The sequence below is a fragment of the Molossus molossus genome, unplaced genomic scaffold (genome assembly GCF_014108415.1).
Source record: "Molossus molossus isolate mMolMol1 unplaced genomic scaffold, mMolMol1.p scaffold_m16_p_4, whole genome shotgun sequence".
Lineage (NCBI taxonomy): Eukaryota > Metazoa > Chordata > Mammalia > Chiroptera > Molossidae > Molossus > Molossus molossus.
In genome coordinates this window covers 31,992,450-32,008,415 of record NW_023425377.1, presented here as the reverse complement: position 1 = coordinate 32,008,415, position 15,966 = coordinate 31,992,450, and the positions used below count along the sequence as shown (strand labels likewise).

At 51.7% G+C, this 15,966-nt stretch overlaps 2 protein-coding genes across 14 annotated transcripts in view; one reads left to right on the top strand and one right to left on the bottom strand.

Moving 5' to 3' along the window:
* Nucleotides 1-3,571, top strand: part of LOC118616167 (protocadherin gamma-C4) — a 182,207-nt gene extending 178,636 nt beyond the window's left edge. For all 12 annotated transcript variants that reach the window (XM_036241589.1, XM_036241587.1, XM_036241592.1 and 9 more), the window contains exon 4: nucleotides 1,542-3,571. In XM_036241589.1, coding sequence (XP_036097482.1) covers nucleotides 1,542-1,768 — 227 coding nt within the window. In that variant the 3' untranslated portion in view covers nucleotides 1,769-3,571. The remainder of the gene's footprint in view (nucleotides 1-1,541) is intronic.
* Nucleotides 3,572-5,481: 1,910 nt separating this feature from the next.
* DIAPH1 (diaphanous related formin 1) overlaps nucleotides 5,482-15,966 on the bottom strand; it is a 98,934-nt gene continuing 88,449 nt past the window's right edge. Inside the window, exons 27-28 of one of the 2 annotated variants that reach the window (XM_036241317.1) lie at nucleotides 14,519-14,605; nucleotides 5,482-7,552 (exon numbers count right to left, since the gene is read on the bottom strand). In XM_036241317.1, the coding sequence (XP_036097210.1) occupies nucleotides 7,395-7,552; nucleotides 14,519-14,605 (245 nt within the window). In that variant the 3' untranslated portion in view covers nucleotides 5,482-7,394. The remainder of the gene's footprint in view (nucleotides 7,553-14,518; nucleotides 14,606-15,966) is intronic. The other variant, XM_036241318.1, reaches the window with a different exon arrangement.

Sequence of the window (15,966 nt, the reverse complement as noted above, 5' to 3'; positions counted from 1 at the left end):
GTGCGGAGGACCCAGGCTCATCCCTCCTTTCCTTCCCTTATGCCCCTCCCTCCTCTGGTGCCAGTCTTTGAAAATATTTCCTGTCTCTGTTTCTCAATCCCTGGTTGGTGTCTCAAGATTACTCAGCCTCTCCAGCTTTAGTCACCCTGTCTGCCCACTCCCAGGGTCTGGAGTGGGGGCAGAGGGAGGCTGAGGGGACAGCTCCTGGTCAGCCAGGCTGCGGCTGGGCTGGCATGCCTGGGCTTTAACCCTCCCCCTGCCAGAGACCTCCAGTACTCTTGGGAACTCAGCCAAAGCCATCCGAACTTCCGGTTCCTTCCCTGTCCGCACTCGCTCAGTGTGGCCCTGTGGTGGTGGACACAGTGGCAGCTGGCACTCGGGAGCCAGGCGGGCACAAGGCCCTGGACGAAGCACTGTCTCATTTAAGCCCCACCGAAGCCCACCTCGGGCTTCTCTACCTGTAGCTGAATACAGATCACCTGGAGGGCTTGTTAAAGTGCAGACTCAGTCTGCGTTTCTAACAAGCTCCCAGAGGATGCTGAGCCCGAACTGGTACTTCCCTGGACCTGTGTCTTCGCCTGTGCAGTGGGACATTGGGTAGGACATTGTCTTTGATGTCCCCTGGCTCTGACACTGTGAGCTTGTCTGGTCCCAGGATCATCATCTCCTCAGCCTCACAGGAGACTGCTCATGCCTGTCTTCTCTCCCCTTTACCTGAGAACAGGTTTGAGGGCCACGCTGCTGCTGGGGGTGTGTACCCTCCACGCACCTACATACACTCAAGCCTCACCCGCTCTAACCTGTGCCGGCTGTATGGCCGAGGGCTCGTCTTCTACCTTCCCTGGTCTGTAGCACGGGGATAACACACATCCCTCACCCGGCTGTTGTGCTGAGATCAGAAGCCATCATGAGTGCGCACCATCTAGCCAAGTGCTCGGCACAGAGTGGGTGTCAGTTGCTGTTCTGAAATGAATGCCTGGAAAAGCAGCCACTGCTGACTGACAGCAGAACTGCTCAGGGCTTTCTCTGTGCCAGGCACTGGATGGAGAAGGAAAGGAGGGTGCACGAGCCATGGTTGAAGGCCCCCAGGAGCCCACTGTCCAGTGTGGAGAGCAGAGAGGCTCCCTTGAGAAGCGCAAGGATTAGAGAGCCGGAATCTCAGCCCTGAGAGAAAGAACAGCTAGAATTTTTTTTTTTAATTATTTTTTTCTCTATTGATGTTAGAGAGGAAGAGAGAGGGAGAGAGATAGAAACACCAATGAGAGAGAACATCGATTGGCCGCTCATTCACTGAGCCACACCAGCCAAGCACAGCTAACATATTTTAAGCCCTTTCCTTAGGTGAACAGGTAAAAGAGCTAGGACTCAAACCTAGGCTGTTAGTCCAGAGCCCCTTACCTCTACCCTTGTGATAGAGACAGGCTTCCCAGTGCTCAGCGTGGTCAGGGCTGGGTGCTTTGCAGGTATTCATTAACTGCTTCTTGAAAGAGTGGCTGTTGGGGACCCAAAGTTTAACTCCTGACTTTCCTCTGTCTCTGCAGAAGCCGCTGATGGGAGCTCCACCCTGGGAGGGGGTGCTGGCACCATGGGCTTGAGTGCCCGCTATGGGCCCCAGTTCACCCTGCAGCACGTGCCTGACTACCGCCAGAATGTCTACATCCCGGGCAGCAATGCCACACTGACCAACGCAGCGGGCAAACGGGATGGCAAGGCCCCTGCAGGTGGCAACGGCAACAAGAAGAAGTCAGGCAAGAAGGAGAAGAAGTAATGTGGAGGCCAGGCCCAGAGCCAGCTGGCCACCTCCCCCCAGCCAGCCCAGCCTCTCCCTACCTGAACCCGGGACTGGGATTTTCAGGGCTCACCCCCAGGATCCTGGTGGGGCCCAGGCCATGCTCCCCTTGGGAAACAGAAACAAGTGCCCAGTCAACACCCCCCTCTCTGCCCCCAGGGGATTGAATATGCAAAGGGAGTTCTGCTGGGAACCCCTATCCAATCAATTGCTGTGCCCATGGGGGTAGTGGGGTTAGTGTAGACATCATTTATCATGCCCGCTTTAGTTACAGCTGAATCCCTTCATCTTCCAAATTCAATCAGGCCCAACCATCCCCTGCCCCGCCTACCCATGGCACCCCACCCCACTCCTCTAACAGCTCCTCTTTCTTGAGTAAGGTGGCTGGGGTGTGGAGGTACCTGGTGACCTAAAAAAGCTCATAGTTCTGAAGAGCTGAAAGGGCATCATTACCTCTTGGCTGCTCCTTCATTTCTCAAACTTCCCCCAAAGTATGGTTTGGTGTCAGTTCCTTCACCTCCTTCAGAACCTGAGTCCAAGCTCAAGTTTTGGGAGACATGGTCACCATTCCATGGTACTGATGCTTGCTGGATTTAGGGAGGGCATTTTGCTACCATGCCTCTTCCCAATGTTCTAGGGACCAGTTTTTTGTTTCGTTTTGTTTTTCATTGTTTGATGTTTTCACTGCATGCTGTGACTGCCTCCTCCCCAAACAGAGACTACATTGCATGTTCCAAGACAGTATGTGGTGGTAAGAGAAAGAAGGGAAGGGTGTGTATGTGGGTGGGGGATGAACAGATATTGACCCATCAGTTAACAGGGTCTTGCAGGAGGCTCTGTATGTCCCCAGGATACTGACCAGATCCCCAAATTCCAGCCATAAACCAAGCACCAGGCTAGACCCTCATCTACCACATACAGGGCTCCACCCAAGAGGCCAGCTTTGGGCGGAGCTACCAGCACCAACGGATGGAAACTGGCATTGCAATCCAAGGAAGGTCTGAGCAGGTTTGGGACCAGGTTCCCTGGAGAGGTCAGAGGGGCCTCTGGGTGCTGGGTACTCCAGAGGTGCTGCTAGTGGAAGGATCAGTGAGTGTGCCCTCCCCACTCCCAGCAGGAAGAGGGGGCCAGCTAGGCCATTCTTGGTCCCTGGATTGGGGAGGCAAGGCAATAGAGTAGGGACCAAGTGGACAGAAAGTCTCGGCCCAGGATCAGGCTTCTCCATGGGGCCCAGCATTCCAGGAGCCTTGGTCCTTCACCTTGCCAGGTGCCATTTCTTCTCTGTGAAGGCCACTGCCCAGGCCCTTATTCCGCCCCCTAGTGGCCAGAGCCTGGTTAAAGTCCCCAGTGCCTCCTTGTGCATAAACCTTCCTGTGCCCACCTACTTCTGCCCCCCAGAGTCCCGTTCATCCAGCGGGGCTGCTCGAGAACCCACCCTAGTCCTTACAGTAGTGTAGAGACCCCCTTCCCTCTTTTGGCTGGTGTAGAATAGCCAATAGTGTAGTGCGGTGTGCTTTTCCGTGATGGCGAGTGGGCAGCGGGCGGCGGGCTCCGCGCAGCCGTCTGTCCTTGAATCTGCCTGCGGCGGCCCGTGCTGTGTTTTGTGCTGTGTCCACGCACTGCGGCGACCCCCCTCCCCGGTACTGACTTCTATAAGCGCTTCTCTTTGCATAGTCACGTAGCTCTCCCCCCTTTCCCATGTCTCACGCAAGTTTTATACTCTAATATTTATATGGCTTTTTTTCTTTGAAAAAAAAATAAATAAAAAGGTTTCTTCTGAAAGGTTGAACGTTTCTGTGTAAGAGATGGGGGCTCCTGACAAGGTTGGATGAAGTGATGAGCTGAGGGGTGCTGGAAGAAGGGCGGGTCGGGAGGCGATTATGGTGTTTGCATCCTGGTTTTATGCCATTGCCGTGAGTCAGTGCATGATTGTCGAATGTGGCTGTGTGTACTTGCAACGCCGCTGAGTACATGTAATAGTGTGCGAGTGACTAAATGTGCTGGTGAATCTGTATACCGTGTGCGTAATCGGCTTGTGGGTCCGTTGTGGGGGAGGGGATATTTGGATGTGGCGTGGCAATTGAGTGTGCAGCCGGATGCTTGCTGCAGTCTCCGTTACGGTTCTGAGCGCCAGTCTCCAGGCAGAAGAGGAGACCCCGGCGCGGGGGGCGGACGCGGGTTGGCGCCTGGCAAACTGCGCTGCAGAGGGGGCGGGAACATCCCCTCAGTGCCCACCCCTTCTCTGCTTAAATTACACCCCCAGAGCCCTAGCAGGCTTCGCGGAAGGAGGGAGGACTCCCCTTTGCCTGCCCACCTCCACCCCCGCTGCCTAGGGGGTTTGGGAACACCACGGGAGTGGGAGGGAATGCCAGGGGCCTCAATTTCCCCACTTGGAATTCATCTTCCGCTCGTCTCTCCGCTGCAAAGCCAAGGAAATTGGAGGGCTCATCGCTTTCTTGCCCGGGGGTGGGTGAGGGTGGTCAAGGGGACTGAAAGAGCAGGCAGGAAATGAGTTAGCCCACCCCAGATCGCCCTCCCTCCTCCCTCCGTGCTTTTCTCGTCTGCTCGCCCATCTCCCCTCCTCCCCTCCTCCTCCGCCCGACTCCTCCAAGCACAGTGGGATTCTGAGGTTGCTGCAGCCACAAGAAAAGAGGGAGGGAAGACCTGGGGGGGGGGGTGGCGAAGGACCCACTGGGGTTATCAAGAGGGTCAGCAAGGGTATGTCCCACCACCCGGAGGAAGGAGGCTCTCTGGGCTTCCTGTGCAGAGCCTCTCAGAGCCGGGTCATGGGTTCTGCCAGCCCCGTAAGTCTGTTGTCATGGAAACCAAGCCTTCCAACTAAGCATCTGGGGATGACTTTCCTGCGTGGGCGGGAGGGTGGTGTGCGCGGTTGCCGAGTTGTAAGCGGGGTTTCGTTTCTGAGCCAGGCTGCAGAAGGCGGGGAGCCGGGCGCCTGGGTTCTATTCTAGGCAGAGCGTGAGCAGCTGCGGTTGGTCCCCTAATTGGTATGTGTGCCTATATAGCTCTGAGCCAGAAACGCCTGGCCTCTGGAGGTAGGGAAACAGGAAGCAGGCAGCCCACCCCAAATCCCCAGCCCTACTGGGGAGGCAGCTGCCCAGGCTCTAGGGCTATTTAAAAAGCTTTCATTTCCAGTTCCAGAGCCTGCCCAAAATGGGTTTGTGGTCCTCTCCAGGCCCCTCCCTGCCTATTCTGGGCCTGCTTATAGATTGTAAGGTTTCTTTGTGCCGGTCACAACGTGCTCAAACAAGTATGACTTAGAGCAAGTCATCTGGAGCATGACCTCTGGCTTCTGAACTCTGCTCGGCAGGCTCAGGTTTCTACCCAAGTGTAAGTCCCTCTAGTCTAGAATGTGGTCTGGGGCCACCCAAGGCGGGACAGGAGTTAGATGTTTCCCTCAAGAGGCACAGGTACTGCCAGAAAACTGGTCATCTGGGGGCACAGAGAGGTGGGGAGCTAGAACTGAATTTTTATGTTATCTGAAGAGAAACCAGAGTATAGAACTGAATTTTTAAAAATGAGGAAGGGCAGGGGGCCTGAACTGAGGCCCTGCTCCTCTATGGAAGGCAAATGGTGGGGCAGAAGCCACCAAGTGTTAATCATTCTAGGCCTCGACCATAGTATCTGGCACATGATGGACAGCTTGAACTTCCTGACAGTGATTTGTCAGGTCAACCAGGGATCGGAGGCAGGACAACATAGAGGGGTCTGGATGAGAGGGAAAAGAAAAAGAAACGGCTCAGAAATTCACACAGGAGGCTGTAAGGCAAGTACTGTTTCAATGCTTTATTAACAGTTGGAAACAAACCCAACAAACTGGAGGTGATGACATCCCAGAAGCCCAAGAGGCAAGGGAAATAGGTTTGTATACTGTCCCCCCACCTTTTAAAAATTTTTTATTAAATGCATCTTAGCAAAAGTAGATTAAAAAAGAAAGGGTCAAAGCCCCAGGTGTCAGCAGGGAGAGAAAGGAGACGTAGGGAGCAGCAGGGCCCTCGCACATCTTCCGGAGAGTAACTCAAGAGCTGCTGTTGCCCCTCACACAGGCTCTAGCAACCAGAACCCTTCTTCCTGCTCAACGCCTCCACACAAGTGCCCTCCGTCTCCCCGCGACTCCCGCGGCGCTAACAACGGTAATCCGGGCGAGGCCTTACCAGTGCGCCCTCTCCCTACCGGGGTGGGAAGATGAAGGAGCACAGGGTGGGCACAGTGTCACCTCGAGAGAGTCTGAGCGTCCTGTGGCTGGAGCCACCGAACAGTTTGGCCTGCCCACTGTTCAGAAGGGAGCAGGGGTACAAATGGGGGCGGGGCACTCCTCTGCCCACTTCCCCAGAGTGTCCAGTTAGCATCTGCACATTTGGCTTGATAAATATATTACATTTATAAAAACTCTGTGATCTCAAAGCCCCCACTACTCTCAGGCCTGGTTCAGCTCAACCCGAGAAGAGCTTCCTCCTCTGCCAGAACTGGAGGCTGGGAGAGAACCTGTACTGGCCTCAAGGGCCCAGAAGGCTTGAGGGCTGAGGCGGAGGTCCATGGGGCCTGTTCAGAATTGAGGCCGGTGGGGAGAAATCCCAAGGACTCTGGAACCTGCCATCAAAGACTCTTACATTATGGAGAAGAGGGAAGGAAGAGTTATTTTTCTTTAAAAAAAAAAAAAAATCTCATACAAAAATAGATCCATTTGCAAAACAATTTCTCAGCCAGGAGGCTCCACCTCCCATTTCCTTGGAGACAGAGGGTAAGGTGTTGGGATGGTCACAATACAGCCGGTACTCCAGATGAGATGCACCAAAGCTCTGGGGAGGGCACAACAGGGGCCATGGCTCAGTGGCCTGGGGCTGGTGCAGAGGGTCCGAAGAGGCGAGGGCACAGCGCATGGCAGCAGGCTGGGGCAGGTCCCACGATGTCTCTATGCCCTGCCCGCCTGCCCACAGGCTCTGGCCTGCGCCACAATGGAACAGATAAAAGCGGCCCAGGTCCTTTTTGTTTTGGGAGGCCTTTCTCAGGTAGGTGGAGTAAGGCTGGGACTTGCTCCCCACTTCCTTAAGAGGCAGCTTCCAATGCCACACCACCAGTAATAAATAACAACAGCCAGGAGGAGCAGAGCAGAGGTGACAGCAGTGAAAGGTGGGGTATAGCCCAAAAGTTCACAAGCCCCATGCTGTTCTCAGGGCCAGAGAAACCACAAAAGAAAAGCACAAACCCAGCAAGTTGACCTATGGGAAGCCCACTGGAGAGCCAGGGGCTGATAAGCAGGCAGGGCCTTGTCTGAGACAGGCCTCAGAGTAACAGAGGAGACACTTGGGGTTAAGGCAGCGAACACGGAGCCTGCTTTGGTAATGCAACAGCCAGGGCTGGCTGGGTTGGGCTCAGGCCTCCCCCATACGGCCCTTTCCTTCTGGCCTCCAGGCAGCTGAAGCTGTGTACAGAGACGTACAGAGAGCAGCAGGCCAGAGAGAAAGGCAGGGTCAGGGCGATGGGACAGGCCACCCCACAGGGATATCTCCATGACCCTTTAGGCACAGGCTGCAGGGCAGGACAGTCTGGGCTCCACTGAGGAGCTGCCACGGCCACAGGTCCCAGATTAGCTTGCACGGCCAACCAACTCCTTGGTCTCCTCCAGGATTGTGGGAACTCCATCACTGGTCTTGGTCACCTTGGAAGGGACAGCAGTCATGGCATCATCCTTGGTCAGCTCTGAGGCTAGCAGAGATGTGACGGCACACCCGGCCTTCCTGTTGGCTGCAGGAGAGACATAAGCAGTTTCATCCACAGAAAGCCCCTCTGAACTCCAGGGCAGACATTTAGCCAGACGCCATGCAAACGTGGCTGCCCTGTCCGGTTCACAGAGGCCTTTATTTTGAAGGAGGCAGAGGTCTAAGAAGACAAAAATTATAGCCATGGGCGGGGTGTAGAGAAGACGAGTAAGGTGCAGGCAGGAGAGCAAGCCGCGCTCTTGCTTCCCTGTGGAATAGTACACAGGTTTGAATACAGCTAGACCGACAGAACAGGGTTCAGGTGCTAGCTATGTAACTTATACTCAAAATCGGTTTTCTCATCATAATGTTGTTGGAATGAAATAGCCTCAAGCTCAGTAAACAGTATTATTCTTGTTTTGTTGGCAGTTCCCAGGAAGCAATTAGGCCAAAGCCACTTTCGGTCAGCCCTGGGAGGGTTGTCCCAAGCAGAGGAAGGCCTTCAGCAGGTGGCCAGGGGGACTCCTGCAGAGAGGAGCCACATGCCGTATCAGGTGCATGTCACACTGCCATGTATCTCACCGACCCTCCCTCCCTCTCCCCACGTGCCCACACACCTCGCTCTCTCCCACTTCCTCAAGGGTAGCAACTGTGATATGAGTGCCAAAGGGAATGCCAAGGGTCCTGCATGGGTGTGTGTGTGTGTGTGTGTGTGTGTGTGTGTGTTGGGGGAGGGGTAATAGGGTAACGAAAGGTAAGTCAAGGAAGGCAGACATAGGGTCAAGGATGGCCAGGGGGTCCCCTACAAAGAAATCTCAGCTGGCCCTGGCCAGTTTGGCTCAGCACTTGGAGCGTCGGCCTGTGGACCAGAGAGTCCCAGGTTCGGTTTCTGTTAGGGGCATATACAAAAAAAAAAAAAAAAAGAAATCTCAGCTGGTGGCTAAGGGATTGTGAAGCTCCAGCTGTCATCCTAAACAGAAAGAGAAGAACCAATCAACCCATGAGTTTCTGTTCTAACTGTCAGAGGCCGTCCCCAGGCCCTCAGATCCAGTAATGGAACCACAGTCACAGCCCCAGTACCCTGCACAAGAAGGCAGTTCCTTGGGACCATGTGCATCTCATGCTGTCTGCTATCCCCACACCCTGGGAGCAACATGGACAGGCCGCAAAGAGCTGCCTGCTGCAGTGAAGGAAGCAAACACCAAGGGCTGAAGAAGCTATAATCCCATTTCTATACAGTCTGAAATGGGCAAATCCAGAGGAAGAAAGTAGATTAGCCACTGCCAGGGGCTGGGGGAGGGAGAACGAGGCGTGGCTGCTGCTAGATATGGAGTTTCCTTTCAGGGAGACAAGAATGTTTTGGAATTTAGATAGTGGTGATGGTTGCACAACCTTGTGAACATGCTAAAAAGCACTGAATTGCCCTGGCCAGTTTGGCTCAGCAGTTAGAGCGTTGGCCCACAGACCAGAGAGACCCGGGTCTGGTTCCCGCTAAGGGCACGTACCTCGGTTGCAATTTGTCCCCGGCCCCAGTTGGGGTCGTGTGGGTGGCAACCATTCAGTGTGTCTCTTGCACATTGATATTTCTCTCTCCCCCACCTCTCCCCGCCCCGCTCTATCTGAAGATAAATGCAAAAATGTCCTCGGGTGAGGATAAAAACAAAACAAAACATTAAATTGTATATTTTAAAGGGGTAGATTTTAGGCATGTGGTTTATATCTCAATTTAAAAAAAAAAGAAGAAGAGCTTGCTGGGTCATGGGAAAGCTGGGTGGAGAAAGCAGTGCCTAAGTCTTAAAGGAGCAGGGACAGATGAGCCGGCTCTCCAGTGAAGACTTCACGCCTAACTACTTCCAAAAGCAGGCAGCTGCGGCCTGCTGGGAGGCAGGGGTCCAGAGGAGCCTGTGAACACAGCACTCAGAACAGCTTTGCCTACTTTCGACCAGCGAAAAGCTTTAGGGAGTGCAGAAGCCAAACAGGGTTAAAGGGCCCAAGTCATCACCAGGGCAGTTAGCTTCTCTGCAGATACATGACCCAGTGAGCGTCACTGTGTGCACACGGCAAAGGCTACCTACAGGTTAGCAGGGAGCACACAGCATGCCCACAGGTTACCAATGTACAGGTCTCTTCCTCCTCCTCCTCCTCCTCCCAGGGGCACAGGGGGTTGTCTAACAGAAGGAAAAAGAATAGTGAAGGCCCTGGCTGACAGACAAGACGCCCCTCTGGTTACAGGTGGAAAGTGTGCGACCTCGACTTTGGGGTGTTCACAGGAACCACTCCTTGGATTAGGAACATAAAGTACAGCCTCCGTGGCTGACAGGGAGGGACAGATGTGTACTGGCATGGTCTCTATGTATACGCTTCTCCTGTCTTCCTTCTTAGTCTCTCTAGCAAACTGAGACCCACTTCATTTCCACTCTTTTCTGAAATACTCCCATCTTACATCCCTACTTCTCATGTCTGGAAAAGCAATGATGTCATTTTACTGTTCCTTTGACTGTACTCTCCAGCAGTTAAGAAAATCTGTAATTGTGTGTGTGTGTGTGTAAAAATGGCCTTTAGGGACACCTGTCCTCAGCAACAAGGGAGACATCAGAGTTCAAGTGGCACATGTCTAAGCCTCTTCTCTCTTTAGTTTCTTCCTCTAAACCAGTGGTTCTCAACCTTCCTAATGCCGTAACCCTTTAGCACAGTTCCTCATGCCCTGGCCGGTTTGGCTCAGCGGTTAGAGCGATGGCCTGTGGTCCAGAAAGACCCGGGTTCGGTTCCTGCTAAGGGCACATACCTCGGTTGCAGTTTGTCCCTGGCCCTGGTTGGGTTGTGCGGGTGGCAGCCATTCGATGTGTCTCTTTCACATCAATGTTTCTCTCTCTCTCTTCCTCCCACTCTGTCTGAACAAAAAAGTGGAAAAATGTCCTTGGGTGAGGATAAAAAAAAAAAAAATACAGTTCCTCATGTTGTGGTGACCCCCAACCATAAAATTATGTTCACTGCTACTTCATAACTGTAATTTTGCTAATGTTATGTCTTAGGCGACCCGTGAAAGGGTCGTTCGACCCCCAAAGGGGTCATGACCCACAGGTTGAAAACTGCTGCTCTAAACTAAGACGATACTAGTTGTACACACTCAAGCGGTGTTTCTAGATTTTTCTAGATTCGAAAGGTGTCTGGTGCATTACAGATTTCATAAAAATTCGGAGTGGATGGCAGGTGGGGAGAAGACCAAAACTTCCCTTTTAAGCCTAGAGGGGAGGTACACTAGGGATGGACACAAATGGCCCACGGTCAGCATCGGGAATGAGAGCTCTCGTGGGATCTGGAAACAGCCGAGGAATCCCAGCCTCCACTGTGTCTTCAGGACCACAGGTAAGCTAAGTAGCTTGAACTATCTAGAAAAACTGACCTCTCCCCCTTTTCCCTAATTTGGGTACTTGTTAAGACTACTGAAAAGTAGCTCCAGAAGCAGATACACATTTTGACTCCATGGGATCAGGGAGGATGATTAAGTCATAAGAGTACAGTCCCACAGACTATTGAGACATTGGTCAAAGCTGGGGCCAGATTCCCAGAAGTTAGGGGTGGGCTGGAATAAAAACACCAGCAAAATCAACCATGTAACACTAAAACAGATGAATCAGAAAAAGGTTAATGGTTTGGAAAGAGATTTATAAAACACCGGCTGGAACTATTACTAAAGAGGAAGTGCTCTTGTTAATAAGCTTCCTTAGGGAAGAGGTAACTAGGGCAGATGGGACAATCATTACCATCCGAAAGAACTCATTATTGTCTAATGTCTCCTAATTATAATCCCTGTCCTATTTTCACAAAAGCGGAGGGAGAATAAGTAGTCAAATAGGAAATACTCTTAACCTTCTACAGACAGGTGGTCATCAGGAAACTCCCTGGAACAATGTCACCATGTCTAGGGCTCTCCTTGCTGGAAGGTATGAAAGAATATGTCTGCCTACACAAAAGGGTCACTGTCACCTACTGTCCAGTCATGTAGGCTTCGTGGAAGTAGCCCTGGACCTGGCTTTACAAAAGTGGGCTACAGTCTGGCTCTACCATTAGCCAGCTCTGCAGACCTGGGCAAGACCTTACTGGGTCTTCGTTCCTTCCCCTACGAGAAGGTTAGGTGCTGATCCCTAGAGGGCTGTAGAGTCTTTCCCAACTCTAAGGCTCTGTTAGTGTAGGGGGAGTCATCAGGGAGGAGGGAAGTAGCAGAGGGAAGGAAAGGGAGATGAATTTCTTTCTTCCCTTAACTTTTATCCCATGAGCAGATGGCCTGTATAAGAGGCTACAATTCAGCCATGGAGATAAAGTTGAGTCATTAAAACCCCAAGCAGACTCAATCACCAGCCTGAAATAGTAGCAGTAACACAATCACATAGATTCTTCCCCTTGACACTCAAACCACTGTTCTCCCACACCCTGCAGATCCCAGCAGTGTACATGTCACTTTTAATGAGCCAGCCCTGATAGTAACTCTCCTCTTCCAACTGATCAATGGGTCTTTGTATACTGGTCACTCCCTCAGGTCTCCAGAGATCAAAGATTTTTTTGTAACATTCCTTTAAATCCTAGGGAGAAGGCTAGTGCCCTTCTTTGAATAGGGACAGCTGCCTCTCTGCAACTGAGGAAGGCTGTGAGGCAGATCTGCTCGATGATGCTCGTTTTCTGGCTCAAAGCAATTAGCCGGAGGAACAGTTGGAGACAGCCAAGTACCAGCTAGGTCTAGTAGCCACCCAGGGAAACCCACAGCCACCAGAGCCTTTATCGTTTGAGAATGGGGTTTCTGGATCCAATCTTTCTTGTTATCTTAATCCTACTCTCACTGTATTAAAAGATATTAATAGGACACTCGTGTCCGTTTTAGTCCAACTGTCATTTTACACATGAAAAACAGAGCCCCAGAAAGCTAAGGTAACCTAGACAGCGTCAGTGTTGGGCTGGACTTGGGGTCTTTTGATCTCAGTCCTATGCTCTTTGCACTCTACTTTGATGCCTTCTATCTACATTTAATGTAAGGACACATTACTTTATATGATGTGAATGCACCAAGGTCTGAAGAGCTTAGCAGAGTAACCAGAAATGTCTCCCACGAGAGAGACTCCCAGATATATTCAGATGTGTTCAGTAAACCCAGAGCCCAGAAAGGTAAGGTTACAGGATGGGGCCAATTTGAAAAGTATGTAGTTCTTAGTTTCCCCTTCTTTTTGCATCAATATCACCTATTGTAAGTCTCCTATTCCTTCTTGCACTGGGAAACAGTACTTGACTAACTCAGGTCCTCTGCTGAAAAGTTGGGTTCCAATAAATCCCTGCTTCCTCCACCTGGGAGTCCTGTTTTCCACTTGGGAAGAGTGGCGATGGGCCTCCCCAGCAGAGGGGAGCCACTGATGTCTCGCTGCCTGTGTACAGGAAGCATCTGGGATTCTAGCACAGTTCCACAGGAAGAGGCTTAAAAGGGAATTCCCCGCCGAAGTCTGAGCAGGCTGGCACTTAGCTGAGAGGACAGAGGAAGACAGTGAGATGCAATGTGTTTTCATTGGGCTAGAAATGCTCAATGGAAGGCCACCTCACCTTATATGGTGGGCGGGAAACCATGTCACAGAACCTTTAAAGACTAAACACAAAAGAGACACCACCAGCTGCATTCTCTATCCAACCACTGATCTATAAGATTCAACGGTCTGTCCCATCTGATTCCCTTCTCTTCCCCTCTAGGGAGCCTGTACTCAGAGGATGCCCGAACATGGGTAAGAGTCACGGCTAGAGATCCTCCTGTGTAGGGAAGTTCTGATGTCACAGTAGGGAATTTCCCTCTGAATATTCCCAGTGTGGGTAGAAACAGGCAGTTGGTCATTACAAATGAAACACACAGTAACCTGCAACATTTGGGCCAGGACACTGAGTTTACACTCTGTAACCTTGATCCTCAGGTCCCCTTCCAGGTCATGTCAGTACCTTCCAGGTACTACAAGTCCTACAGACACCACTGCGTTAATAGCTAAGCACTGGCCAAAGCAAACTACACAACTCCTTCTCTTTACAACAAACTCAAAGTTCACATCAAACGTACCAGCCAGGGAACAGGGCACACAGCTCTACCTCCCTCAGGAGGAGAAACCCTTACCGACATCTTTTCTGGAATCCCGCCCTTCAACCTAGGAGAGAAGCCAGCACTCCTAGTCCCAAGGGGACTTCACTGACACAATGGTGCAGGTCAATTGTACATGAGGGGTAGCCTTGGCTGCATCTTCTTCTGGACTATCTGTAGGCCACTGTACACTTCCTTCAAAGGAAACTTCTCCGCTGATCCTTCCTCATACTAATGCCTGGATCACTTGTCCTCCTATCCCCATAATTCTTCTTAGCGGCTCTGGCTCAGCGTAATCCTCTTACATCCTCTGACGGTCGGGAGAGAAGACTGCAGGGGAGCAAATGGGGAAGGCCAGGGCAGTGGGAGCTAACTGCACCCATGGAAAAGGCAGTTCTCGGACACAGCACAATCCTGCCATTGAGAGGCCCCCTCTATATCTGGGGATAACGATGCCTAACCTTCTCTATAGGATTTTATACTTCTTATTCTCTATCTCTTCTGCTTGCGAAGTTGAGAGTAAGGACTCCTCACTTATTTTTCCTTTGTATTTCCTACATCTAATGTAGTTTTGTATTTGGGTCAATTTTGTTCATACACTCAAAACACCCACCCAAATCTGTGTGTCTGGCGCCATGGTTTGCTGGCTCCAGGTTACTGCTTCAAGGACAGGGACAAATGCAAGAATAAGCAAATGTAAGTGATCTGCCGTCAGTCCCTCAAGCCCTAGTTCTCCAGGTCAGTACTTTCCAACACGAGAGGAAGAGGACTACATCAACCACTCCAGATGCAGGGACTGTTGGGGGAAGTTTCTAAACCCTCAGAGCATCAGCCCTTCAGCCAACACAAACAGGACCAGGAGTAAAGAGGCCGCACCCTTCACCAGGGGGAGGGCTCCATTTGCTTACTTACCCTGACGGGGTCCTCTCTTCCGTCGGAATGCTGCGCCTGACTGCAGGGCTTCCAGAAGACTGTCCATCACACCGGTTTCATCACCTTCTGTCATGAACAGAGATGGAGATGTAAGCTCTTTAGCCCAAGCAGCGTGCATGTGCTGAGCCACACACAAAATGCATGGTGTCTGCTTGGCTTCCCCTCACCCACGACGGCTGGGGCTCAGAGCAGACAGAGGGCTCAGCCTCAAGCCTCAGCCCACGTTTACTTGTGTCTGTTTGAAAATGGTTTAAACAAAAGGTTTTATTGCCTACTAGCCACTGTAAACCTGGGGATATTTTCCTGTGACACCCTCTCCTTCCCATCCCAATCAGGACGAGCAAAGTGAATTGCAGAACTGCCCAACTCCAAGACCAGGGCACCAACAAAGACGGGGATTATGAAATTAGCAAGGAACTATATCACTCTCTCTTTATCCTAATGTGTTTCACTCCAATTTACATAAACCTTTCCTGCAGCACCTGGTTCCAGTTTCAGAGCAGGGTGGAGAAAAGATGAGAGAACTGATCAAGAATACGTTTCACTGAAGTACTGCCCCCAGTGGCTGCATCGTCCTGAAGCCAGCTAGGCATCTAAGAGAAGCATATCCTGGCCAGAATACAAAGAGTTAATGTAGAATCCTTGTTCCAGCCTGGCTCTGTTTCCATGGTAACAGCTCAGGGTGGTGAAATCTGAAACTGCAAAATCCCTTGGAGCCCGGAGGCTGCCAGTTACTAGGCTGGGCGCACTGCTCCGAGCGCCACCTGCTGGCTGAACATCACCAATACAGCTGACCTACATTCCAACCTCATTTGCTTGCCCTGGGCATCCCAGGGTCAGGACAAGGTCAACTGTGTCACCTGATGACTCCACCTTTCCCTACTGCATCTTAGACAGTACCTGGGGGCAAACCTAGGGGCCTGAGGAGAATGGAAGAAGGTGAAAAATATTTGCTGTGGGCTTAAATAGTATTACTAGAATAGTTTGTGGCTTATACACAACTGGGGTAAGAGCAGGCAACTGCTTCCCAGAAAAGTTAAAGAAAAGATGAAACATAGGCTGTTCCTGCTGCTTCAGGTCCCTGATATTACCACAACAGGAAATGCCAAAGCAAGTCCCTGGAGCAAGAGGTGTTAGAGCAACCGTTTCCTCTTGTGCTCAGCAAAGCACTCTCATTCTTGCCAAAACCAGAGCCCTGGAACCCCTTCACGTAGATGGCTCGTAGCCTCTCAGGTTCAGAAGGACGGCATCAGCTCAGTGCCGTGCACAGTGTATGCTGTATTTCCGCTGGGGCAGCCAGAGGGGGCAGGGAACCAGCAGTAGGAAAGAAGCGGAGACAAGAACCAGAGGGCCAGTAATTGAGGCCATATGTTTCAACAAAGACATGCTTCTGGTAGTAAAACAGAACTCTGCTGAAGAAAGAAGAA